The sequence below is a fragment of the Cnephaeus nilssonii genome (assembly GCF_951640355.1).
Source record: "Cnephaeus nilssonii genome assembly, chromosome: 7".
Taxonomy (NCBI): domain Eukaryota; kingdom Metazoa; phylum Chordata; class Mammalia; order Chiroptera; family Vespertilionidae; genus Cnephaeus; species Cnephaeus nilssonii.
The window spans coordinates 72,926,955-72,953,939 of NC_137078.1; the positions used below are offsets into that span (position 1 = coordinate 72,926,955).

At 54.6% G+C, this 26,985-nt stretch overlaps 1 protein-coding gene across 1 annotated transcript in view; it reads left to right on the top strand.

Annotated features, from left to right (window-relative positions):
- KCNQ4 (potassium voltage-gated channel subfamily Q member 4) overlaps positions 1–20,791 on the top strand; it is a 55,981-nt gene extending 35,190 nt beyond the window's left edge. Inside the window, exons 8-14 of the mRNA XM_079778438.1 lie at positions 2,362–2,450; positions 4,166–4,327; positions 11,049–11,269; positions 12,985–13,084; positions 15,492–15,623; positions 17,993–18,122; positions 18,723–20,791. Of these exons, the coding sequence (XP_079634564.1) occupies positions 2,362–2,450; positions 4,166–4,327; positions 11,049–11,269; positions 12,985–13,084; positions 15,492–15,623; positions 17,993–18,122; positions 18,723–18,935 (1,047 nt within the window). The 3' untranslated portion in view covers positions 18,936–20,791. The remainder of the gene's footprint in view (positions 1–2,361; positions 2,451–4,165; positions 4,328–11,048; positions 11,270–12,984; positions 13,085–15,491; positions 15,624–17,992; positions 18,123–18,722) is intronic.
- The last annotated feature ends 6,194 nt before the right edge of the window (positions 20,792–26,985 follow it).

Consider the following 26,985-nt stretch of genomic DNA (forward strand, 5'->3'; position numbering starts at 1 on the left):
GACTACCCTGGGAAAATGATACTTGAGCTGAGAGCTGGATGATGGGTAGGTGTTAACTGGTGAAGAGGTGAAGGGCGTAGACTCAGGGTAAGGGGACAGCATGTGCAAAGGTCCTGGTGTGTTTGACGAACTTGAAGAAAGCTAGCAGGGCCCGAACAGCAAGCTGAAGGAGGAGTGGATAGTGGATAGGTGGGCCAGGCCCAGAGGCGGGGCCAGAGGGAGGAGTGTAACTTTTTCCTAAGAGCCATGGGGGCAGGTCTGAAGGAGGGGAGTGGAGTGGGTGACATGATCAGATTTGTGTTTTGAAAAGTGGTGAATGGATTGGACGGTGACTCGGGTAAGTGTAGGAGACCAGAAAAGAGACTCTGGCAGCAGTCTGGGCGAGGCAGGTTGCTGGGTGATGTGAAATAGGTGAAATGGAAAGAAACGGGCAGATTCTGCATATTTAGGAGGTGAGATTAGTGACATCAGGAGTGAGGGTGAGGGAGATGGCAGGATGACTTCCAGGTGGGGTGACACCTCCAGGTTTGCTCAACTGGGTGGTTGATGGCCCTGCTCTCTGGAGTGGGAGCAGATGTGGAGCCTGAAGAATGCGAGTTGGCCTGGAGCGTGTGGAGTCTGAGGGTCTTCTGAGCCCCTGGAAGGCGATGCTGAGCCGGCAGCTGGATGTGCAATGTGCCTCCGAGAGGAGAGAAGTGGGTGGGGCAGAAGTGGACAGCTGTTGCATGTAGACGTAACAAAGCCCTGGGCCTGGATGAGCTCACCTCGTGGGTAAAGAGGGAGCAGAGAAGATGGTCCAGAACTGGGCTTTTTGGAGCCTCAACATTTCGAGGCTGGGCAGGCAAAGTTGAGCCAGCCAAGGAGACAGAAGCAGCAGCCAGAAGAGTGGGGTAGAACTAGCAGTGTGTGGCCCCAGTTTCCGCACTGTGCTGAGGCCTTCTGATGGGGCACGGGCTGAGACAAGGGTTCTGATTTGGGTGACTCGGTGACTCAGCCTTGGCTTCTCCCTGGTCAAGTGTGTGTGCAAGAGACACCCCTGCGGGGAATGTAGGCACAGCCCACATCGGCGTCCCCTCCAGCATGCCACCCTCTGACCCCCGAACCCAAGTTTGACTCAACCCCTCCTTACCTCTCCTCCCCAGGGTGGAATTCCGCTCCCCATCCCGCTATCTCCCAGCCACCAGCCTAGCCTTTCCTTTTCTGTGTCCCCTGGGGCACAATGGACACTGTCCCCTGGGAGCTGGCCTTTGGAGGGGCATTGGAGGGGCAGGCAGCTGGCACTTCCAGGCCGAGAGACAGCTGGTATTGTGGTGCCCATAATTAATGAGACAGTCTGGCAGCTGCTCCCCACCCTACGCCAGGGGCCTAGGCAAGCAGGAAGTAAAAATATTCCTGTCCTGGGAGGGTGCCCGGCTGGTGAGTTCATCAGTGGGCAGTCCCTTAAGGACAACAGGCACCCAAAAAAGGGGGGCCTCCAGGGCCAGTTCTGCTTTGTCCTGTGTAACAGCTTCCACGCCTCCCTGCCCTCACGGATCGCCCCGCTCAGTCCCTCCCCGGCTCTTCTCCTTCCTCTGGTCTGACCCTCATTCCTCCTGCTGCCAGGAAACCCCACAAGTCCATGAATGCTAAGGGAGGTGATGCTTTGTCTTCCCCTCCTCAACCCTTGGGCAGTGACAGGCAGCTGGGAGAGAGCGGGTGGGTTGTTGTTAGTAATAATGATTCACTCAGTCAGCATTCATTCCTTGAACATTTGCAGAATACTCACATGTGCCAGAGGATGCCTTGGTGATCAAAACACGGCTTACACTCTAGGAGGAGAGAAAGACATTAATCAAATACACAATGAATAGATATCTATCAGTGGTAGTAAGGGAGATAACAGGAGGCTTTAACAGAGGAACTTGGCATTAACTGCCAACTATATGCCAGGTACTACACTTGACATATCACATACACTCACCTATGGAATCCTCCCAACACCCAGTTAGGTAAGTAGTATTATGCCCATTTTTCAGATGAGGTAACTGAGGCTCTGCAGCTTTACTTAACTTGCCCATAAGGGGCACAGCTAGGATTGGAGACCCGTCTATCTGATGACAGAACCGCAGCTCTTAGCTGCTGTACTCCAAGGTCCCTTGGCTTTGAGGCTGATCTGCTCATCACCTTGGGAAGGTCATTTCCCTCTAGGCCACCATTACTTTGGCTGGCCCTGCTGGTGGCTATGGAGTTGAAACTGGGTTATGGTTCCGCGTACCCTTCTGCTGGCCCAGGCCTGGGTTGTCTCGGGGGCAGAGGGCTGGTGGGGGGCTGAGAGGCCGCACTGATGCCTTGTCTCCCGTTTCCCTTCCCTCATACCACCAGGCTGCATGGCGCCTATACTCCACCGACAGGAACCGGGCTTACCTGACGGCCACCTGGTATTACTATGACAGTATCCTCCCATCCTTCAGGTAGGCCCTGGTGCAGGGGGGAGGCGGGGGAGGGGGCTGCCAGTAATGGCCCGTGAGGACAAATGGCTGGCATTCAGCCCTGGAGGGTGGGAAAGGGATGATGGCTCCCAAGGGAGCCTCTGGGCTGGCTCTGCAGATCCTGCCTTCCTCAGAGCCTGGATGTCTTCTCTCCCACTCGCTATGCCCCGGGAAGACTGTGGGCACTGAGCACAGGGTGTGGAGTGAGCCCTGCCTGCCCCTCCGGATGAACCTGAGCCCCGGAGTGCTGGCAGTCTGCATGCTTCCCCAGAGTCGATGCCACCCAGGGTAGTGGCACAGCCAGCTCATCTCCCCTTGGTCTGAGTTGGGGGCAGTGTTAGCCCTTGCCAGCTTGACGTATTGAAATGGACCGAGAAAGTATGGGATGGGCCTGAATGCGCATGCTGGAGTTGGGTGCAAGGGCCCACATGGTACCGCTGTGTGCGAATATGTACCTACTTTTACTGTACGAGGCAGCCGCTTTAGGGCCCAGCAGTGAGTTCACCCACTGACCCAGGTTGGGGTAAGAGTGCACAGGGTGGCTCCATGCAGGTCTGCATCAACAAGGTTTGTGTGGCCAGGTGCCTGGCCAAGCCCTTAGGTAGGCATGAAGACCAGGGAGCACAGCTTGGTCCCGCGGGCAGGCGGGCGTCAAGGCAGGCCAGGCTGCTGTGCTCAGCGCTTCTGCTGGCGCCTTTTTTTCTTTTTGCCTCATTAGTTCTCCAAGAGCAGCTGTTGCATGATCCCACTCCTCCCTACACCTGGCTGCCTCCCTCCCTACTTCCTCCCAGCCCCAGGGGGCTCCCAGGGGAGGAGCAGGAGAGAAGGGGCTGGGAAGGGGAGCTCCCAGAATCACACTGGTTTCCCCATCTCTCCACCTGGCAGAGGCAAGCTCCCGCCTCAGAGACCAGGAGGGTCGTTAGTTTAGGAGGAGCCTAAGGACCCAAGGCCAGGCCTTGGGGAATGGCGCAGGGGCTGGTTTGTTAGAAATACGATGTGTGTGGAGGAGGGCGGGGGAGATTTTGGGTTGGGGTGGTGTTGGGTCCTCTGGTGAGAGGAACAGAGCTTGGGTTGGAGATTCTGGGTCGACTAGGTCTCCCACTCCTTGGACCGCAGTTTCTTCATCTACATAACGGGAAGGCAGAAAGGGGAGATGTCTTCCTTGGGTTACGGAAACAGGCAGTGCCTGGAGAATTATGAAGAAGCTGAGCCCCAAATCTGGTCTCCAATAACCCAGAGCTTCAGGGGAAGGAGCTGGCTAGCCACCCTGTCACGTCTCCCTCTTCAGCCTTAGTTTCCCCCTAAAATTCGCAGTCAACTCTGGAGGCTGAGGATTTCAGGGCTGCCGCTGGCCTCCGGGTAGGCACAGCTCCAGATCCCTGTGCACAGCTTGATGGGCAGAGTAAGCTGCATTTGAGCTCCCACTTGCCCCCTCGTGAGGGTGCTCTGGAGTGTGCCCAGCCTGTACAACCATACTTGGCATCCCTGAGGACTTCCCAGGAACTGAGTGTAGAAAGAGAGGGAGGGAGGCTAGTCTCGCCCACACCGTACCCTGCCTGCTCTGGCCTGGCGTGTTTGCTGAGCCCCTGGAGAGAGGCAGGGCCCGGCTGGATGTGAGCTCGGGAACTCTGTGCCCACCGGGTGTGAGGGGGTGGTGCCAGGGCCCTGCCTGCCGCTGATGGCACCCTCTCCTGCAGAGAGCTGGCCCTCTTGTTTGAGCACGTGCAACGGGCCCGCAATGGGGGCCTACGGCCCCTGGAGGTGCGGCGGGCGCCAGTACCCGACGGAGCGCCCTCCCGTTACCCGCCCGTTGCCACCTGCCACCGGCCGGGCAGCGCCTCCTTCTGCCCTGGGGAAAGGTAGGGGCCCTCTGGGGCCACCGCCTCCTCTTGCTTCTCCTCCTCTTCCATCCTCTGTCTCATCCTCTCTCAGACTTGTGTCCAGCTGCTACATGGCTGTCTGGGACTGTTCTGGGGACTCTGAGGCCTTGTCATGAGGCCGGGGCAGTTGTCGAACAGCCTGACTGACAGATACAGACTGAGAGCCTCTCTGGAGGGGTCAGGCTGGACTCGCCTTTTTTGTCATGTGGGGGATCTGTCCCCACCATCCTTTCCTATCACCTCCTCCATTCATTCCGTTGTCCTTTCTTTCTCTGTTTCCACGCCCCCCCTCACTCTTCCATCCCTGCACCCCCATCCCTCCCGGGAAGCTGGAGAGAGGAGGAGGCCGCTGGCCACAGGTGCTTACGGCTCAGGTAATCGTGGGCACCATCCTGGGGTGTGAGGGCAGGGGCCCCTCCCCCAGCATGTTCCTCTAGAAAGGGCTTGACACTGAACTCGCCTCTCGGGAACAAGACGCCAGCTGGAAAGAGAGCTCTGTGACTAAGAACCGCTGTAGGACCTACGTAAACGCAACCAATGACTAATGCTCTTGTCTTGTGTAACCCTTGTCCACAGCTTTGCTAATCCCAGAGGATCCTCCTGGGATTCTCCCACAATGCCTTTCTTCTTTTCTGAGGGACAGTTTGCTGCTCCCAGCAGTCTTCTACCCCTTGACCTGACTTGCCTGGAGCTTTTGCATCTTGAAAGAACAAAGAAATAATGTTTGCCTCCCCCCATACACACACATAAATGTTCATAATAGTGGATTTTCAAGCCTATTTGGATAAGGGAAGTCCCCTAACTCACAGTATGGGAAAGTGGCTGCTCCCGTGGAAGTATAGCTATGAGGTCAAGGATTCAATCCCCCCTCATTTCTCACCTGTCCTCTACCCATCACTTTGTTTTGTCGCATCTTCACACATCATCCCTGCATCAGCCAGCTGGGCATCTGGGCCTTGAGCCTCAGGTGTGGTGCTGAGCCTGCGGCCCAGAACGAGGGAGGGGAGAAGAGGTGAACCACTCTGTGGTCAGGAGGAGGAAGTGCGGTGCAAGCTCACCTACGCCACCTGAGGCTGTGTGTCCTTGAGAAAGCCATCAAGTCTCCCTGAGCCTCTCGGTCCTGGGCAGAAAGTCAGTGATGTTTTAGCTGATAAGGAGCTTTTGGTTCTCTTGGTTTCTGGGCAGAAAAGCTTGGGGAACCGGGAGGAGGTGGTTTTAGTGCAGGGGACGTTAGGAGCAGCATTTCTTCCCTGTACTGAGTAGGGACACTTTTTGGGGGGCGGGGGGGGGGGGGGCAGGTGCTTAATAGAGAGTGACAGAGAGGCAGAGCCAGCCCTCCACGTCTGGGGCTGGAGGGAGGGGCCAGGCCAGGCTGGCAGCTCCCTGGAAGAGCATCCGAGGTGCATTGCGTTCAAATTCTCTGTCATGGCCTAAAGGCCGTCATTATTTCCCTGGCCTCCAGGCAGAAACTCTAAAGATTTTGGCATTGGTGCAACCCTGCCCTGCTAAGCCAGGGTTAGCTTTCAGTTCACTCTGGCCTCACCTTATCGAAATAGGAAGGCTCTGGGGATGGAGATTAGCCTGTGACCAGCACCTGTGCCACCCCTCAGCTGCTCTGGGTCTCTAGGCCCCCCAAGGCCTAGGAACAGATTATTAGTGAGTGCTTGGCTGTCACTAACTCCAAGCCTTAGGTCCGTCTGCCCTGGAGTGTCTGCATGGCTGGGACTCGTGGTGCTGGTGGTGAGGTGTTCCTTCAACTAAGGGACCCCACGGAGCTGAGCTGTGACTTCTAGGCAGTCAGGCACCAGCCTCAGGCTAAATGGCCATATCCTTAATCTTGGCTGTCTGGGACCCATGGGGGGGCGGTGCCCCAGATGGGAGCACACACATACACCTACACACACCTGAATGCTCACACCCTCCCTGCTGCTTGTGGATGGACTAGGCCACGCACATTGCCAGGACTACAGGAGCAGGACTTCCTGGGGCACCCATTGTTAGGGCCAGAGCCTCCTCTCTTTGGGGTTGTGTGATGAGGTGCTAAAGCAGTGTTTCTCAAAGCCTGGTCCACTGACCTCTTGCATCAGCATCCGGTGGGGTATTTGTTGAAAATGCAGACAGCTGGATCTCTGCCCAGGTCCCCAGGAGGAGAACCTCTGGAGAACAGACACAGATTCTGCATATTTAACCTGCTCCCAGGAGATCCTCATGCAAAGCTTGAGAACGTCTGGGAATGTGGGCCAGAGGATGTCTGGGTCGGGGGCCTTCTCTCACCAGCAACAGGAGGCTGGCCCCATCCTGGCAGTTCCCCGTGCTCTGCCCACCTGTCTCCGTCCCACTAACCTCTGTTTGTGTCTTGTTCTCAACTTTCCAGCCAGATGTTTAGTAATAAACGGAGTTTCTTTCGGATCCACGCCAGCTGGAGACCGAGGTACCCCTTACCTGCTCCTCCTGTCCCTACTCCTCCGTGCCCCACCCAGTTTGGGGGCTGAAGAGGGGGACAGGATGGGCCAAGGACAAGGTGCATGTGCCTGCCGCCTGCCATCTGTCTTGGGGCCCCGATGAGCCCCTCGCCTTCCTGGGGATGCCTCTGCCAAGTCTGGGGCCTGGGCCTGGCGCCCAGCCTGCCAGGAGGGACACTTACAGGAGGCTTGGGATGAGTGCTGGCTCTGCTGCTGACCCCTTGTGTGATCTTGGCCAAATTGCTTTTCTTCTCTGGACCTCGGTTTCCCATCTGTGGAATGGGCACATTGAACTAGAGGCTCTCTGAGGGTCCCTCCCACTCTGACTTGGGTTTAGCTTCCCCACTGCCCACGAAGGGACCTAGCAGATGCCTGAAGGAGTGGGATTGACACCTCCCTTGCTAACTCCAGAGCCCAGCTCTTTTAGCCACATCACCACCACATTCCTTGGTAGCTGCCCCATGCCAGGCTCACACTAGGGACACTGTGATGAATAAAACCTGGTGCCTGGAGAGTTGCAGAGTAATTGCTATTCGGTGTGATAAGTGTAGCAAAAGAGGAAGCAGAGGGCCTGTGGAGCCTGGGTCAGGCACTTCACCCCCAGGAGGTCCAAAAAACGGTGGGTGTGAGGGAGGGCATCATAGGCCAAGGAGATGAGGAGGCGAGAGAGAGAGCACAGCTATGGCAAAGGGCCAGGTAGCCCAGCGTGGCCAGATCTGAGAGTGGGAGGTCAGGAACTGAGGTTGGGGGCAGAGCGGGGTGATGAAGAACCCCAAAGCCCAGTGTGGGCCTCATCCCCTTGGCACTGCCTGGCAGCTTGGGCTCATGGAGTCCCGGGTTTCCCAAAAGTGCCCCTGGAGCCTTGTGGACTGGGGGCCCATGAGTAGGAGGTGAGTGCCAGAGCTAGAGGCGGTGCTTCTTAGAAACATGGATTCTAGGTCTGAACCTGGCTGCCACTCACTCCCTCAGGGACCTTGGACATAAGCCCTCTGTGCCTCAGTTTCCTCAGATGTAAACTGTGGATGATAATAGGATCTACTTCTGCACAAACTTCCTGACTCATAGGAAGTGCTACATGGATATTGGCCTCATTTGATTTGGCATGTCGACCAGTCAAGACCTTACTTATTTTAAAAAAGAGTTGGGAAACCATGGCTGTAGGAAGTGGGTACACACTGAAGGGTTAAGCTGAGAGTCTCCAGATCTGCCCTTTTCCAGATGACTTTGGCCCGGTGGGCATGAGAGTCAGGAAGGGCAAGGCCAGGGCAGATGGGCCAGTGCGGAGGCTGTTTCCACAGTCCTGAAAAGAGGTGCTGTTTGCAGCACCAGAAAGAGTAGGCTGCCTCTCTTTCCCCATGACCTTGGCCTTGGGCAGGCAAATGGTGAGCCCTTAAAGAAATCCCTGTGGAAGTAAGTACAGGGGCTGGGTCCAAGTCAGTCAGAGGGCAGCCTGTGCTCAGAGCTTGTGCCCCCCTCCATCCCCCAATAGAACAGCCCTAGTCAAGCCCACCCCGTCCATCTCCCAGGCACCAACAGATCACGTAGATCAGAGTTTCTTGATTTCGGCAACATTGGCATTTTGGGCCCAATAATTCTTTGTTACCAGGAGCTGCCACATGTATCGTTGGCTATTTAGCAGCATCCCTGTCCTCTCCTCAGTAGGCGCCAGGAGCACACCCCAGTGTGACAACCAGAAATGTCTCAGACATTGCCAAGTGTCCCCTAGTGAGCAAAATTTCCCCAGTGTGGGTGATTGCTTGTCCCAGAGAAAGAACACAGTGTGCATAGCCAGAGAAGACTGGGTTCCAGTCCTTGCTCCATCCACAGGAGCTCTGCCACCTCGGGCAAGTCATTTCACCTCCCTCTGCATCTGTAAAACAGGGATGGAAAATACGGAACCCACCACGCGAAGTGGCTGAGAGCTGGAGGGCTGAGGCAGTGAGACAGGACCTTGCGTGTTCGAAGGAGCCTGGGAAAGGAAGGCGCTCTTTCCATGTCCACCGTGTGCCAGGTTTCTTTCCATTTTCTTTGAGCTTTTAGGCTCCAGAGAGGCTCACAGGAGCCATTTTCTGGGCCCTGTCCAAGGAGCTGGAATCTAGCCCCCCCTGGGGAAACAGCCTTCTTACATCAAAGAAGAGCCCAGGGCCTCTGGCTCGCTGGAAAGTTACAGAACCCACAACCCACCAACCGTCACAGAATCAGAGCTGGAAAGGGACCTTTCAAGGCCTCTAGTACAAGCCCCCAGACCTTCCCTGGATAAATCCTGCTGAGTGCAAGCTGTCTTGCTTGCACACTTGTCATGACAGGGAGGTCCCCCCTCCCCCCAGAATACCACTGGAGTGATGTGTTGGGTGCAGAGATCTGGAGTTCCAGGCCCTTGGCTGAGTGTCAGGGTCTTCTCCAGCTCCCTCTCTTCCTCTCCCCGTTGGAGGAGTGGAGGACAGGAGGAGGGGTTGCACGGGCCGGGCGGGTGTGGGGGTGCTTGCCAGCATGAGGAGAGCTCGAAGGAATGGCTCTGCAGAGGAAAGTTTGGGAGAGCCAACCTCAAACTTTGGTTGGAATTTTTGGGATGTGTTGAGGGGATACTGGGCCAGAAAACAGCATGCTAGATTGCGGGGGCCACCCCTGTCCTTCACTTCTGATTTCAGGGCCCAAACCCTTGACCTATAACCTCTCCCCTCTGGGCAGAGGCCCCCAACCTTTAAGGATGGCTCTGTATCCTGGCTGCCTTCCTGCAGTTGCCTTTGGTTTCAAGATCTCCCTTACCGCAGTACCTTGACTCTGTACCCTAGACCCCATGTCCTGGGCATGGGGGACCCCGGCTTCCACCCAACCCTGAAACCAGAATCTATCCTCTGCCATCCCCTTGATTGGAAAGTAGGTGACACAGTCTTGTCCCCCAACTCCTGCCCCACCTCAGGCTCCTCTGAGACTGGCTGATGCTCTCTGAGCCAGGGCCCTAGACATTTGGGGCAGAAGGGCCCCCAAACCTATCTGCCAGGGGCCCTCCAAAGTGGCAAGCCACAGCAGGGAGGCAGCCACAGGGCATGGGATGGGGGACGTTTGCATAGGTCCTGCTCCAACAGCGATGACATGGTCCTTGAACCTCTTGGACACAGATTTACTCTACCAGGTAATGGTTATCCAGGACCTGTTCTGGGGAACCTGAGCCCCCCAACCTGCCTTCCTCCATGGCTTGGGGATGTGGTGGGGAACTGAGATGTGGAAAGGGAAGTGTGAGTACATGCAGACATGTGTGTGTGTGCTCACACGAGCACAGACGTGTGTAGGTGCTGTTCTCTGGGGGCTTAGTGAACGGCGATGGGTAGGGCTGTGGAGGGGGGATCCATGACCACATAGGTAGGTTATCAGCCAAGGTGGGCAGAGTTCGAGCAGGGGAGACCTCAGGAGAACAGGTTACAGACCTTCCCCGGGAGGGCAGATACCCTATGTGTCCTGGGCATAATGTGGGCCCAGCAGCTAAGCAGGGCCAAGGCCCTCAGCAGCCATCCACTGCAGGCCTCAGGCACACTTACACTGGAGTCTGTGTGGGGAGACCTCGGGAATTTTGCTACCTGTGCAGCTGGACCGGTCCTAAAGCCCTGACTTGACCAGTATGGGATTAGAGAGTCCCACGAGTGGGGAAAGGAGAAAATATAAATGGACACATGTATACACACACCAACATATGTACACACACTGATACATGTGTACCCACTGTCACATGCGTGCATGCCAACACACACATACCCCCTCAACTCCGCATAGCCTGCCCCTGGGTACAGGGAGGGGCTGGAGGTTCACCTTGGTGAGCGTGGCCAGGCAAGCTTCTCCATCCTTTAACAGCCGGTCTGCCCAGGCTGGTCACCACCTCCACCCACCCACCCATCTGGGCCAGGCCAGCTCCCCTGTCCTCCTGTCCGTCTTTGACTTCCTTCTTGGGTTCTATCACTCCCTCCACTCTGACATCTGTCTCCTGTGCACCCCTTATCTGTCTGGGCACTGAGGGGTGGGAGGTGGGGGTGGGGGAAGGATCTGCTCAGACTGACCCTGGATTAGCTCCTTGTAGGAGTCAGGGCCCCCCTCACCACACCCTTGTCCCATCCCAGGAAGTCTCCACTTGGTGGAGAACCATACCCAACAGCCACCCCCGAGCCCTAAGTCAGCTATGTCTCTACTCATGCCCACCCCAGCTCCAGCTAACTTGGCTCTCTCCCCCACCCGACTTGCCCTGCCAGCAGCCGAATGGGCATCAAAGACCGCATCCGCATAGGCAGCTCCCAGCGGCGGACAGGCCCCTCCAAGCAGCACCTGGCACCGCCGTCAATGGCCACTTCCCCGAGCAGCGAGCAGGTGGGTGAGGCCACCAGCCCCACCAAGGTCCAGAAGAGCTGGAGCTTCAATGACCGCACCCGCTTCCGGGCCTCTCTGAGACTCAAACCCCGCTCTTCTGCTGAGGGTGAGCCCTGGGGGCCTGGGGCCCCGGACCTGCTGAGGGTGGCAGGGTGGGGACAGAGTCTGAGCTGGGGGTGGAAAGACTTGGTTCCAGTACTGGCTCTGCACCTGATTGATTATCTTTGGGCACCTTGTGGTCTGTAAAATGGGCGTCATGATACCTGCTTTGCAGGGCTCCAGACTGAGAATCGGATGAGGATGCGGAGGGTGCATCTGGTAGTGGTTAAAGGCACAGGCTTTGGAGCCCGGCTCCCTGAGTTTGAGTCCTGGCTTTACCATTTGTCTTGAGTAAAGTCCTAGAATGACTCTCTAGGACTCATTCTCATCTTCTCCAAAATGGGGATGATAATAGTATCTACTTCCTAAGATTATTGTGAGGATTAAAGGAGATTATCCATGGGAGGTGAACAGAAGGATCTTGGGAATGTAGTAAGTGCTCATCAAAAGCTAGTCTAGCTGCAGTACAAACGTGCGTTGGAAGGAGCAGGCGTCCATACTTGCCGAGCCGGGACTGTGTACAGTCCCACGGTGGATTCTCTGCTTTACTTCTCCCAACCGCTCTGGGAAATAGGTTCTGGTTGTGTCCCCATTTCACAGACCTGGAGGCTGAGATCTCTCAGCTAGTCAGTGGCAGAGCTGTTATCCTCAACCAGGTCTGTCCCACTCCATAGCCCAGGCTCCACATCCTGCCCCTCTTCACCCAGCCCAGCCAGAGACACCAGGCGGTGGACCTGGTGGGGGGCACTTTCTAACCAGAAAGGTCCCTTTTTTGAGTCCTAGCTCTGCTCCTGACTTGCACTGTGACTTAGGCAAGATACTTCCCCTTTCTGTGACCCAATGTCCTCTTCCGGACAACCAGAGGGCTGGACCGAGTTCCCCGGAAGAGTTTTCCCAGCTTTGACATGCTTCAGACCCCTGGGTGCGAAAAGGAGGGGGTGGGTGAACAAGGACACAGGATGGGGACAGGAAGCCCCTTTGACCTTGGAGGGAGAGGACTCAGCTATGCTGCCTCTGTCTGTGCTGGGTCAGCCCCTAATGCGCTGCTGGCTGACAACTCGGAGAGGTCTTTCCTGGATCCACACAAACCAGTCTTTGGGAGGTGCTGACCCAATAGAGTCTGGGGCCTCCTTTCCATGCCCAAGAACATACCTGGCCTCCCACCACCTTGTGCCCTGAGGCCCCAGGACAGCATCCCCCCCCTCTGTGCAGTGCAGGGCAGCAGCCTTGGAAAAGCCATGTCTCTCATCCGGAAGGAAATGACTTGATTTAGGGGGCCTTCCCCAGTGGCAGAGCCGAGCAGGGGAGCCAGCCCCTTGACTTCCTTCCCTCTTGGCTGAAGGATAAGACTGTGTGCATGATTGTGTGCAGAGGCAACAAGCCCCTTTTCTTTGGGACTCCCCATCCTGGGTGATGGAACTAGTGGGGCTTCCTCTAGGGCTCTGTGCCATTCGCCCCAGGCCAGGCCAGATGTGCTTCCACCTGGCCACCAGGTAAGTGTTCACCCTGTCTGGCCACAGGAAGATGCCGTGCCAGGAACTGGGGGTTTCCACTCTGGGCCGGGCATTGAGGGAGGCTGGAATCTGGTCTGCCTTGTGCCCCCAGGAAGGTTCTGGGCCCTTTCTGGGCCTTGGTCTCCCTGCCAACACTTCTAAGCATAACTTGGCATGTGGTGGGAGTGGCCCCTTCTGCTGCCACCACCTGGGTCCCCTGACTTTCCAGAGGGCCCCTCCGAGGAAGTGGCAGAGGAGAAGAGCTACCAGTGTGAGCTCACGGTGGATGACGTCATGCCTGCGGTGAAGACGGTCATCCGCTCTGTCAGGTGAGACTTACTAAGGTGGGTCCTCCCCCCATTCACCTGCCACCCATTGCTGCTCCCCATCTGGGGCCTGCCCTCATGGCCAGGCCTGGCCCAGATCCCGGGCACACCAGCTGCTGCCCGCCTGGCACCCTTGTGTGGGTGGGTGCGGAGGTGGCATATGGCTCCCAGCAGGGTTTCCGCATACTCTTATGATGGGAGGGCTGGCTGGGTGGGGCGGCTGGCTCGGCTGCCCATCACGGTCTTTCTCCTCACGCCCGCAGCATCCTCTTTGCTCCTCCCCAGCCTCTGGCTCGTTTTACGTCAGGCTCTTTTCTCTTTACTTCTCTCTCCCTGGCGTGCATCAGCATCTGCCTGCCTCTCCCCGTGTCTGTCTTATATGCTCTTTCCCTCCGCCTGTGTCTCAGACTGTCTCTCTCTCCTTGTGTCTTGACTTCACCCTGTCTGTTCCCCCAGGGATGAGCAATGGTTTTCAAACCACAGGTCACAGCAATTTGAAGTCAACTTAGTGAAATCAATTTAGTGGGCCAAGGGCAACATAAAAAAGAACAGGAAATATCAGTGTGCATCCTAGTAGTGAGGGTAAATAATGTGTATGAAACGTGTGTGTTTAGGTATGTGCCTGTGTGTATGTGTGTACTGGTTTCTGAAGTAAAATATATTTCTTATGGTAGGTCTAGGACAAAAAGTTTGAAAACCCCTGCCCTCCTGACTCTACTGGCTGTCTCCTTGCCTCCACACTTAAGGGGTGACCAGAGTCTCCTGAGCCCTTTAGTCCCGGCCCAGCATGGATCTGGCCCCCCAGCTCCTTGGCGTGGTCTCTGTCTCCGGCCCGAGTTCCAGAGATGCCTTCACCCCCAGGCCTCCCAGACGCACTCCTCCTCCCTGGCTGATGCACCTGCCCACAAGCCTCTTCCCTTTGGGTTCCTTTAAAAGCCAGAGTCAGCTGGATTCCTCCCCAACCCCCGAGAACCTGCGTTCTCTTCTCACCCTCTTTTTGCACATCCCATCTCTCCCCTCCAAGTGACTAGCTTCCAGAAAACAACGCCTGAGCTGCCACCTGGCCTGGGCCCACACTCCTTGGCCACCCCACAGACTCCTTAGCCCCAGCATGCCCCAAACCCGTTCTTCTTCCTGGTCTCCATTTCAGGCCGTGGCACCACCATCCGCCCTGCTGTCCCAGCCACGGGAGTCAACTTGGTGAAATCAACTCAGACTTAGGAGTCTGTCAGTCCGGAATTGCTTACAGCTGTCCCGTATCTCACCCCACCGCCCCCTTCCAGCTCAGGCCCGCCCCTTGGAGCTGGCGTTCCTGCCTAAATTTCCTTTGGGGGAATAAGCCCCGGGTTCCCAGGTTCCCTCCAAGGCTGGCAGAATAGACCCTTCCCCACCACCCAACTTCCCATTGCCCAATCTCGGCCAGGGATTCAGGGCTCTGCGGAGAACCCTCCTCAGCCTCTATCTCAAGGCCAATCCCTTTCCGTCTTCGCATACTCCCCACCCCACCTCCCTTTCCTTCCCAGCTTGTTTCGGCTGCTTTGACCTGACTCACTCACACAGGGTCCTGCCGGCCTATGTCCAGAAAGCCTCCCTCCGTCCCCCTCCCAAGACTTGTCCCCTGACGCACCAGCCAGTGCCTCCCTTGCCATGGCCCCCAGCCCTCTTTCTCTACTCCTTGACAGGGCCCCGGCAGCCCATAATAGTTTATGTCCTCTGGCGCCCCCCTCAGACCAGGGCTCCTGAGGCCAGCAATTGGATCTGACACCCTTTTGGGTGCCCAGGGTCCAGCACAGCTGCGCTAACAAGCATTTGCTGAGGGATGCAAAAAATGTCTTTGTCCAGCCCTAGCTGGTTTGGCTCAGTGGATAGTCAGCCTGTGGACTAAAGGGTCCCGGGTTCGACTCCAGGCAGGGGCACATGCCAAGGTTGCGGGGTCCATCCCCAGTAGGGGGCATGCAGGAGGCAGCCGATCAATGATTCTCTCTCATCATTGATGTTTCTATCTCTCTCTGTCTCTCCCTTCCTCTTTGAAATACATACATATATATATACATATACATATATATATATATATATATATATATATATATATATATATATATAATGTCTTTGTCCAAGCTGTCATCAGCAAAAGTGTCACATCTAGCAGGGAGCAACCAGGTCCAGTCCCTGCCCTCCCAGGAAAATGTGACTGCACATATAGGCACCTTCAAGAATATTACCAAACTCTGGGTCCCGGGGCATGGTGGGTAGGGAGGGAGGCTGAGAGACTCAGCAGAGGCTGTTTGCCGGGGTCCAAGCAGGAGGAGCTTTGGTACTGGACAAGGAGGCAGCAAAGGGACGGTGACGGGGCTGGAAAAGAATTCCTCTGAGACACTCTCCCCCCCCTCCCACCCCCCTCCCTCCACAGGATCCTGAAGTTCCTGGTGGCCAAAAGGAAATTCAAGGAGACGCTGCGGCCGTACGACGTGAAGGACGTCATAGAGCAGTACTCGGCAGGGCACCTGGACATGCTGGGCCGGATCAAGAGCCTGCAGACCCGGTGGGTGCGCCTGCTCCCAACCCAGGAGCCGGGCAGGGAGGCCTTGGCCCCAGATTCCGCGCTAGGTCCCAAGTCCAAAGCCGGAACGAAGACCGAGTGCCCCCTAGGGGCCGCTACGGAGGCTGGAGTTTCTCGAGGCTGAGGCCAGACCCTTTGCTTGTTTTGAACCTGAAGAATGAGCCAGCGGCAGGTCCTCTGTGAGAACCCTATTGGCCTGCACAATTCAGGAGACGTCTTTAGATGATTGTTTCCTGGTCATAAAATAATGGGCTTAAAATAATAACCTGCTAAGGGGACTGTCCTCCATACTGCCCACCTCTTACCTCTGGAATTCCCTGGCACTTCGCCCCACCCAGCATATAGGAAGAACTCTCATAACAAGGCCCCAAATCACCTACATTTTGCCCTTCGGTGTCCAGAATTCTCACTGCCTGTTCATTCATTTGTTCTCCCAGGAAATAGTCATTGGTATTTGTTACTTGCCAGGCAGTGGGGATATGGTAGAAGGCAAAACAGAGTCCCTGCCCTCCTGGGGCCTTCATTCTAGTGGAAGGAGAACAGATGGAATATGTCAGACAATAAAAAATGCTAAGAAAAAAAAGGGGGCTAGAGTATTGGGGTTTGCTATTTTAAATAGGAGAGAAGGTGATGTTTGAGAAAAAATTGAAGGCGAGGCAAGCAGCCCTATGGCTGTTTAAATGTTTTCCTGAGGGAACAGCAAGTGCAAAGGCTTTGAGATGGGCATGCGGCTGGAGTGTTGTTCTAGGGACAGCAAGGAGCCTACTGTGCCTGAGGAGAGAGAAGTAGCAGATGAGGTTAGAAGGCTAATGGCACGTAGACTGTATAAAGCCCTGTAGGCCACAGTGAAGATGTTGGTGTTCATCCAAAGTGAGATGCAAGCATTGGAGGGCTTTGAGCAAGGACTGATGAGATCTGAGTTATAATTTAAAAGGATCATTCTAGGTCCGTGGTCGGCAACCTGCGGCTCGCGAGCCACATGCAGCTCTTTGGCCCCTTGAGTGTGGCTCTTCCACAAAATACCACGGCCTGGGCAAGTCTATTTTGAAGAAGTGGTGTTAGAAGAAGTTTAAGTTTTAAAAAATTGGCTCTCAAAAGAAATTTCAATCATTGTACTGTTGATATTTGGCTCTGTTGACTAATGAGTTTGCCGACCACTGTCCTAGGTGGTGTGTTGCAAATGGCTTATAAGGGAACTAGGATGGAAGCAGGGAGACCATTGAGGATGCTACTTCAGACATCCAGGCAAGTGATGATGGGGACCTGGACCAAGGGTAGACACAGTTAGATTCTAGATATACAGTATTTTGAAGATAGAGCTGACAGGGTTTTCTGATGGTGTGCAAGAGGGGGAGAAACGGTGTCCAAGATGAAGCCAGGGGTGGCGTGTGTCTGAGCCCTTTGACAGCTCCTTTTCCCCACAGGGTGGACCAGAGGGAAAAGTTGCTGTCTGTTGACATGGGGAAGGCAATGAGTGGAGCAAGTTTTGATCAGAAAAATTGGGACATGTTGGGTTTGTGACGCCTATCAGACATCAAATGGAGTGATGATCTGGCAGTTAGAAGGGTGTGGGGTTCAGAGGAGAGGTATGGTGCTGGAGATATAGATTTGGTGTCAACAGTGTGTAGTGGAATGAACATCTGGAACGGAAGACATCACAGAGAATGAGAGTAAATGCATAGGAGAGGTTCCAGGAGTGAACCTTGGGCCCTGCAGTATTTAGAGGTTGTAGGGATGAAGGAGCCAGCGAAGGAGACTCAGGGAGGTAGGAGAACCAGGGGAGGGTGGTGTTTGGGAACCCAAATGAAGAAAGTACTGGAAGAAGGGGTGCTCAGATGTGCCCAGCGCTGCTAATAGGGCGAATATAATGAGGACTGGGAGATGATCACTGAATCTAGCAACATGGAGGTCATCTGGGATTTTGACAGCAGTAGAGTTGATGAAGTAGTGGAAATGAAAGCCTGACTGGAGTAGGCTTTAGGACGGAAGGAGCGAAATTGGAGATAGCGGGCAGAGAAAACACTTTCAGGAATTTTGCTGTAAAGGAGAGCAGAAAAATAAGGTGGAGCCAGCTCCAGCCTTGTCTACCTTATCACTCACATCCCCACTGTGTCTCTTCCTCTTTTCCCAGTCCACTTCCCACCTGTCCTCCCACTAGGTGGCTGTGTCACTTGTGCTTCTGTGTGCTGCCTTTGCTCAGCTCAGTGGAACACCCTCAAAGCAGTGGCCAGTCCCTCCCTCAGGACACCAGTGCAGGCCGTGTCTCCCCTTGCAGCAGGCAACCTCGAGATCTTGTGGGAAGGAGGGGTGGCGTGTGTCTGAGCCCTCTGACGGCTCCCTTTCCCCCACAGGGTGGACCAGATTGTGGGCAGGTGCCCCGGGGACCGAAAGGCCCGGGAGAAGGGCGACAAGGGGCCCTCGGACTCGGAGGCGGCGGATGAAATTAGCATGCTGGGCCGCGTGGTCAAGGTGGAGAAGCAGGTGAGTGTGCAGAGGGCGTTTCATGGGTGTGGCAGAGCTAGTCCTGCACCCGGACGCTCTGGAAAGCCGCGGGGACAAGCGCAAGGGGAGGGTGCGCTTCTCCAGAGCCGCAACCCTGACCACTCACCAGCCCGGGAGGCCCAAGCAGGACCCTCGCGGCGGGGGCCCAGCGGAGCCCCGCCGCACAGCTAAGCCCTGCCCCCCAGTAAGCCCGCCCCCGAGAAACCCACCCGCTCCTGCCCAGCCCCGCCCCAGGTTGCTCTAGTCTCAGCTAAACCCAACTAAGTCCCACCTACTTAATTGAACCCCGCCTGGCGTCTCTCGATCGCCCGGATTATTCCATCCAGACGCAATTTAATTTTGTTCGGAGGCATAAGCCCCAGGTTCCCAGCATCGTCCCGCCCTCCGAGCCCCGCCTTTCCAGACGCGCCCCTCCCGGGCCAAGCCCCTCCTCCAAGCCGTGCCCAGCTTCCGGTCCCGGACCGGCCCTCCGCGTGGCCGCGCTCCTCCCAAGCCCCACCTGTAGCGTCGCCCGGTCCCGGCCCCAAGCCCCGCCTCCAGGCCCGGCCAGACCCGCCTCCACCCGCGCCCCGCCCCCAGGTGCAGTCCATCGAGCACAAGCTGGACCTGCTTTTGGGCTTCTACTCGAGGTGCCTGCGCTCCGGCACCTCGGCCAGCCTGGGCACCGTGCAAATGCCGCTGTTAGACCCCGACATCACCTCGGATTACCACAGCCCCGTGGACCACGAGGACATCTCCGTCTCCGCACAGACGCTCAGCATCTCCCGCTCGGTCAGCACCAACATGGACTGAGGGGCTTCTCAGCGTCGGGACGCACTCGGCCAGCCCCTCGGCCTGGCGCTCGGACCCGCCCCCGGAGGCCTGGGGACTCTGCTCTTGCTTGAACTCGCCCCTCGCGGGGAGAGAGGCCATGCGCAGCATGGAGCTGCCTGGGTAGGCGAGATTCGGGCTGCGGGCCCCACCTCAGGAGCGTGAGATGCCAGGCCGCACAGAGGGCAGCAGCAGCGCTGCCCCGCGACCTCTGGGCCCCCCGTGCCCTGCCCGTTCCATCAAGGGGCACTGCTCGGAGAGTGGGAGCGGGTCGCTGGGGCTCTGGGTCTTGAACCAGCTTCCAGCTATGCAAGGTGAGGTCTCTCGGCCCGCCCTTCGGACAGAGCAGGGAAGCCCTCCCGCCAAGTCCCCGCCCCCTTGGGGGTGGGCCCAAGGTGCCCTCACAGGTACCCACAAGCACAGGACCCTGCCATAAGGCAGGTGGGCACCATATATGCAAACTATGTTAAATATGCAACTTTGGGGACCCCCATGGGGTTCCTCTGCCCATCCCTCATTGGGAGATGGGCCCCCAGCAGTAGCTGGTCTCAGGCTGCTTGGCCATGGTCCCCATTTCCACTCTTTGGCTTATCACCCCCTCCCCACCCAGCATGGGGCCTGTTTCTCCCTTACCTCCTCCAAGAGCAGCATCTGGGCCTCTCTTCCCTTTTCAGTGTCCCCTCCCAGGAGCACCCTCTTCCTGCCAGGTGTCCACTCCTCTCTCTGGCCCTCCACTCACATTCGACAGCACACGTTTCTGTGTTCTCCACCAAATCTCCCACAGACAATGCTCCCACATCACGCGAACATGTCTCTTTCGTTTCCCCAGACATGCTGAAAGTCTCTCACACTCACACTGACACACAATGACACACATGGAGACATTAGCACAGAGCCACTTAGCCTTCCCGGGGCCCCTGCAGCTGATGCCAGTGGACTGTCCTTGCAGGATGATGTCCACTAAGTGGTGCCCCCCACTCCATCCAGGTAGGAGAGGGAGCACTGAAGTGACCCCAGGTCTCTCTAGGCCCCACCCAGAGCTTTACCAGCTCTCCTTTCTCAAGAAGATCTACTCCTCACTGGTCCAGGAGCCCTCACTGCTGCCTCTGCCTGTCCCCAAGGGCCCTCCTCGACGTCCCCACAGCACAACTCAGGCCTAGGCCTCTGGGGCCTAGATAGCACTGGAAAGACCCCAGGCCCCTCCCCAGATGGTTATCAGGCCCGCTTCTATCTAGGCTTGCTGCCTTCCTAGTCACTGTAACTCCCAGAGAGAAAAATAATGCACCTAGCAACCACCATTGTTCAGGCACCAACTGTGCATCCAGCACTCACATGCACTGTTTCCCCTCCTTCCACACCCCACTGTTCACTTTAATTGGCAGCCCCCCTATACTGGCATAAACCCCCATCCACTCCAGGCCCCCAGCACCTCTTTGGTATCCCTACTCTTTGTCCCTCTTCTGCAAAGCTATTGCAGGTGGCAGGAGAGTGATGTGTAGGGGGACCCTCTATGGGGTACCAGTGAACAAGGGGCTCAGGCCCAGCCACCTGCATCTCATGACTGGGGACCTGCATGCACCAGCGCCAGGGCTGGGGTTGGATCTTGCTCAGCCCCATGGTGCCCAGCCTCTGCCCAACATGCCCTCTGCATGTCACCATCATGCCCTGGATGGAGCGTATCCTGGCTAACCTCACCTGCGCTGCACTGTCCCCAGAGAGCCACCCCTTGGCCCCTCAGAGACAGAGCTGTGGAGAGGGGCAGGAGGATGGGATTAGCCTCTGACTAAGGAGACTGGGGAAGAAGCCCTCGCTCCTTCCGCAATCAAGGTTCTCCACCAAACCGGTTCTCAGATATGCAAGTACCTCACTTTGTTAACTTATTAACTTATTGGTTTCATTAAAGTTTTCTGTAGGATGTGGTTGGCCTTGGCTGTTTGGTGGCTGTGGTGTGGGGCACCTGGCCTGGGGGTGGGAGGAGGTGATTTGGATTAGTCAGGACTCTCGGTTGTAACAACAAAAACTCAATCCATTATAGCTTATGCAAAAATGGAACTTATTGGCCCAGATAATGAAAAGTCCAAGGGCTGGATTTGGCTCAATGCATAGTTAGATCCAGGTAATAAAACACATCAGCATTCTGTCTTCTGTCTCAGCCTTCCTCTCAGGCAAGCTGACCTCTCATGATGACCCCCTGCACCTCCAAATTATCTTTCTTTTGGCTCAGCACCTCAGTGAAGAGTGGTGCCACTTTCCTAATGGTGTACATCAGCCAGGGCCCAGTCAGGGAAACAGAAACTATGCTAGGTTTTTCAGCAAAGAGAATTTTCTATAGGGAATGGGTTACACTTGTGTTACTCTTGAACACAAGAGAACACTGAGACAACCTGGAGAAAAATCACTGCAGAAAGCAGCTACTGCTCCTAAAGCAGCTACACAAGGGAAGAGGTGGGGGTTAGCAGAAACCACAAGCTTGATTGGGGATGCACCCTAAAGTGCTGGGCTCAGAGGTCTGAAGAGGGGTTGCTATCTGGTTGGTGATAGTCCCTCTTAGGGGATGCAGTGAAGATTGGGAGTGCAGAAAAATGCCGGAGGCTGCAATCAACTGTTGCTACCGGGCTGTGGCTGATAAGGTTGGTAAGCGAAGGAAGAAGGAGGTCTCCACTCCTCCTGCCTTCCAGTGTTTCCCTAGTGTCCCTTATTGTCAAGGGCGGCTAACAAAGGAGTAATGTGGTTTGAGGAGTCCCAGTCCTCGTATGACAGACTACAGAGCCTGCATTTGGCACTAAAAGACAATCCTAATACATAAAAAGCCAGGATCCGTCATGACCTAAATGACTGGACAGATGACCAAACACCAGGCAGCGTGGCGGGAGTGAGTCCTGGGTCCCAACCGCCCGTGGCGCGGTGCAGGTGCAGCGCAGGTGAGGGAGCTGTGGGACTGGAGCCATGCTGCCATCAGACTGGTCTCTGGGTCCCTCCCCCCTGCCCTCAGGCTCCGGGAACAAGAGCCATGCTGCAATAGGACTGGCCTCTTGGTCCCTCCCCCCTGCCCGCCACGGCCTGCAGGCGCAGGGAACCAGAGCCATGCTGCGATGGGACTGGACCCTACCTGAGGGGTCCTGGATTGTGAGAGCATGCAGGCTGGGCTGAGAGACACCGCCCCCCCTTTCTCCCTCCCCCCCAGTGCAAGAATTTTTGTGCACCAGGCCTCTAGTAGCTTAATAACTGCTACAGTCCACCCCTTTGGACATTCAGTATCCAAACACATCAATCCACACATATTTGAATCTGCATATAGCAACAGTAACTTCCACCTAATAAGATGAGAACACTCTAACTCTCTCCCCGCAAAATGGGAAAAACACAAAGTCCCACCATCCAATAGATGTTTCCATCTCTAGGAGTTAGTTGTTGAATCCACATTTGGGTAATGTTAATTTCTCCCCTCCTGCAACTGAACAATAAGCTGTTAAGGTAGCCATCACAATCTATATAAAACAATAGGGGAAAAGAAGAAGGGAGGAAAAATAAATTAATATATAATGCACGTGTACACACACACACACACACACACACACACACACACACACACACACCAAGCAAGGAAGAAAACATGCATGCAGGCCTTCTGGTAACTCATCACAATGCCATGGTTGATCTATACTGTATATCTGTTGATCATATATATCTTTTTTTCTTCTACTGCCCTTCTATGTTCCCTTTGCCCTCAGCCAGGACCTCAGCTGCTTAGGGTTCTTTGCATGGTAGAGTGACCCAAATAGTCATTCTTGAAAGTTCTGAATCCTCATGGCCCTGCATGGTTTGGGGTGCCATAGCTTTCATTAACTTCTATTACTGTACATGGAAGCACTAAGAGGGACTGTAGAGATTCCCCTGGGTTGTAGACCTCGTCCTCCTCACCCTTATCCTCCTGCAGCAAGTTTCCCCTTGGTAATGAAGATCAGTAAGGCAGCCAATACATTAATTCGTTCTTTACCTGCTGGTTTAGTAGCATGAGGAGCCCCAAATGGCCAGTTAGAAGGTTCAACTTCCAATTCAATGAAAACTGTGTTGCTTCCCTTCCCTTGAGAACTAAGACCTCCAAACTAGCAGAGCCCAACATTGTGGGCACAAGAAGCAAACGTTTTGTGAGTGGGTGCAGTAGCCTGAATAATAGCCACCCAAAATATCAGGTCCCAAACTCTGGAATTTATAAAATGTTACCTTATAAGGAAAAAAGATCTTTGCAAATGCAATTAAGTTAATGATCTTGACATGAGGAGATTATCCTGGATTAACCAGTAAATCCGAAATCCAATTGCAAGTGTCCTCTGAAGAGAGAGACGGAGGGAGATTTCATACACAAAAGAGGAGGAGGCAATATGAAGACAGAAGCAGAGACAGGAGTCACGTGTCCACAGCAAGGGGATGCCAGCAGCCGCCAGAAGCTGGAAGAGTCAGGGTACAGAGATTCTCCCCCAGAGTCTAGGGAGGGCAGCCTGTTGACACCTTGATTTAGGCCCAGAGAGACAGATGCAGTTCTGGCCTCCAGAACTGTGAGAGAATAAATTCTGTTGTGTTAAGTCACCAAGTAATTTGTCCCAGTACCCACAGGAAACTAATACTGTGGGGCTTTGTGTGTGAGAAATAATAGTGAGAAAACCACTCTCACTACCTCCCATTGATTCCTGGAAACATATTCTGGCTGTGTTAATAAGGACAAATCACTGCTCTCCCCATGTTGGAAAGAATCCAGTGGAATCAACCTGGCACCAGGTAGTCAGAGGAACCCTTCCGAGTGGTGATATATTGGATATTCAACATTGTCTCTGTGGATGGTAAGTTGGGCATACAGTAGTGGCATTAGCCAGATCGGCCTTGGTGAGGCAAGTCCACATTGTTGAACCCATAAGTAGTGTCCATTCTTCCCACCATCACCACGTTGCTCAAGAGTGTGTTGAGCAAGCCCTGGAGGGACTGCAGAACGAGGCTGACTGATGCCCCTGGGATGTGCCTTCTGGCTACCTGATTATCCAGAGCCTCCCCTGCCATGATGCCCTTTGATGAGACTTCACTTGGGTCAGAAATACCTTCACTCTCTGTGCCCATTTCTGAAAGTCCATTTAAGTACCTCTTCCTAAGTCTTATCACAAATCCTCCAATCTGTGCTTTCTGAGTCCCTGAACTTCCAGCCAAACCATTAGCCACTGCCCAGGAACCAGTGTAGATCGTACTTCTTGTCATTGCTCAATCCAGGCAAAATGGACAACTGAAGCATGAGTAGGATTTAGCCACACATGGAGATTGGGGTTTGGGGTGGGGGTAGATGTTCCAGCTAGAGGGCATAGTATGTGTAAAGGTCCAGAGGCACCAGAGAGTGTGGTACATGAAAGGAACAGAAAAAAATCCCTGTGACTGGGCCTAGACGGCAAGGAAGAGAGTGGTGCAAAATGGGACTTGACAATTCAATAGGGGTCAAGGTTTGCTGGATGTCATAACTCCCTCCAAAGGGATAGGACTTAACTGTGAGGGCAGTGGGGAACCAGTGAGAGATTCTGATCAGGGATCAAACCAGGATAGATCTGTATTTTAGAAAGTTTTCTTCCTAGGACGGAAGATGGATTTGAGGGAGCAAGTCTGGGTGCAGGGAGACCAGTTAGGAAGCAGGAGATGTTGGTAACCAAGTCCCATGGCATTTCACTAATTGAGTAAATGTCTGTGGAGCGCCTGCTGTAAATCAGACACCGACTCAGCATAATACACGGGAACAACACAGGAGACCCAGGTATGGCCCTGAGGTCATCCAGCCCCTGGGGAAAACAGATGCACAATTAACCAATGCACATACCACTCTACATCTTCTCACTTTGTCTGGCTCAGCAAGGAGGGTTTGCAGGTGGCTGCGGGAGTCCCAAAACTATCATCAAATGTGGTCTCAAGAGCAGATATGATTTTAGCTTAGTGTACCATTTATCTATTGCTATATAACAAATCACCCTAAAATTTAATAGCTTAAAGCAACCATTTTATTTACTCTTGATTCTGTAGGTCAGCGATTTGGGCTGGACTCAGCTGAGCAGTTTCTGCTGGTCTCACCTGGGATCACGAATGAGGTTGCAATCATCTGGCATCTTGGCTGGGGCTGGATGGTCTAAGACGGCCTCACTTACATGTCTGGTGTTTGGTGCTGGCTGTCAGCACCCTGGTTGGTCCACGTGTGGGATGGCTCGTCTCTGCTCTATGTGCCTTCCCATGCTCCAAAGACTGGGCTTCTTCACACAACAAGAGGGCAAAAGCAGAAGCTCCATGGCTTCTTGAGGCCCCGGCTCAGTGCTGTAGGGGCTCAGCTTGCCTTGGGGTGGGGTGCTCTCAATCTTTCAATGTTTACACTCTTACAGGTCAAAGAAAACCATGCCGCATATTTCCCAATTTAGTGAACTTGTGTCATGTACTTTGGAACGTTGCTGTTGCTCAGACAATTTCTTTGTTCCCCCCCTGAGAGGCCGAGTGGCACCCCTTCCTTCTGTACCCACTTCTTGTGTGAACAGGATTGTGAAGGCTGCCACCCTTGTGTAGAAGTTGGCTGGGGCCCTCACAACAAATGCTACATACTGGGTGCCTGAAACCACAGCACGTGATTTCCTCACATTCGGGAGGCTGGAAGTCCAAGGCCAAGGTATCAGCGGGGCTGGTTTCATTCTGATGCCTTTCCTCTTGGCTCGTAGATGGTCATCTCCTTCCCAGGATGGTTTCTCTGTGTGTAAACATGTCTGTTCTCTCTCCTAATCATCTCTTCTCATAAGGACACCACTCATATTGGATTAGGGCTTGCCCTGAGGCAGGTTAGAGAGAAGCTAGGAAAATTCCTTGGCAAGTGGAATGGGGCAACGAAGGCAGATAGCTGAACAAACTGGTGAGCAATTTACAGCCAGATAATAAACCCAAGGACTTATCTTCCCTGAACAAGGACACTTAGGAGCAAATAGTTTCCACATTCTAGACTGTGTTGGGACAGACCTGCCTGGTCCTGGTCCCTCTTCGGTGACATTCTTTGAAGGTGAGGCTGACCAGAACATGACCCAGTCCCTCTATGAGCTCAGTTTGGTACATCAACATATTGAAAAACTCACCTGGAAAACTGATGAATATTCTGCTGAGACCCTCCCCCGAGACCACCCTAGGATTCCCTCCTGCAGAAGACAGATACACGCCCCTCTCCCAAACAAAGGATTCTGGCAGATCTCTAGGAACCCCCTTGGGACTTGCAACCAGGGCAACAGTGGGCAGCGAAACCCCTGGACCTGCCTCCAAGGCCCTCTCTTCTCTGACTTCCCTGTGAGCTGACAGCAGCCCCGCCTTGGCTCACTTCTTTCCTATAACGGTCCTGGAGAGCCAGAGCCACCTGCCTAGGTCTCTCCTGTTGCTTCTTCTATCCTAGGCCCTTCCTTGTTTCACTGTCCCCAGCTTTAATAAACATCCTCTCAAAATCACCTGGACTCCTGTTGTGAAATCCTTCCTGCCTGAAGTCAAGAACCCACGCACCACTGGCCAGCCTGAGGTAGACCCGCTCCAGGCCAGTCCCTGCCTGTCAGGTAACAGCCCTAAGAACCCCATTTTAACTTAATCACTTCTTTAAAGGCCATTTCTCTAAATGGTCACATTTTGAAATACTGGGGGTTAGGGCTTCAACAGATGAATTTTGAAAGCCACAGTTCAGCCCATAACACCTGGAGTGGAGTTTGACCCGCCATCCTGGCCCCCTTTCTGCTGTAAACACTCAGGGCTGAGAATCCATTCTGGGGCTTGCTCATTCTCAGCTGGACAGACCTAAACACGTGTCTAGATATAACAGAACCAGGTGGTTTGGAAACCTTTCTCTAGCCCCACAACCTTTGCTACAACAGAGGAAAAGATCAAATCATCCCAACCAAAAACTGGTGGACTAATTCTCACCCTGCATACACGTTGAGCACGTGTCTAGTAAGTCAGATCTGTCTCCACGATACATTCTTTCATGATGGTATTAGATTGT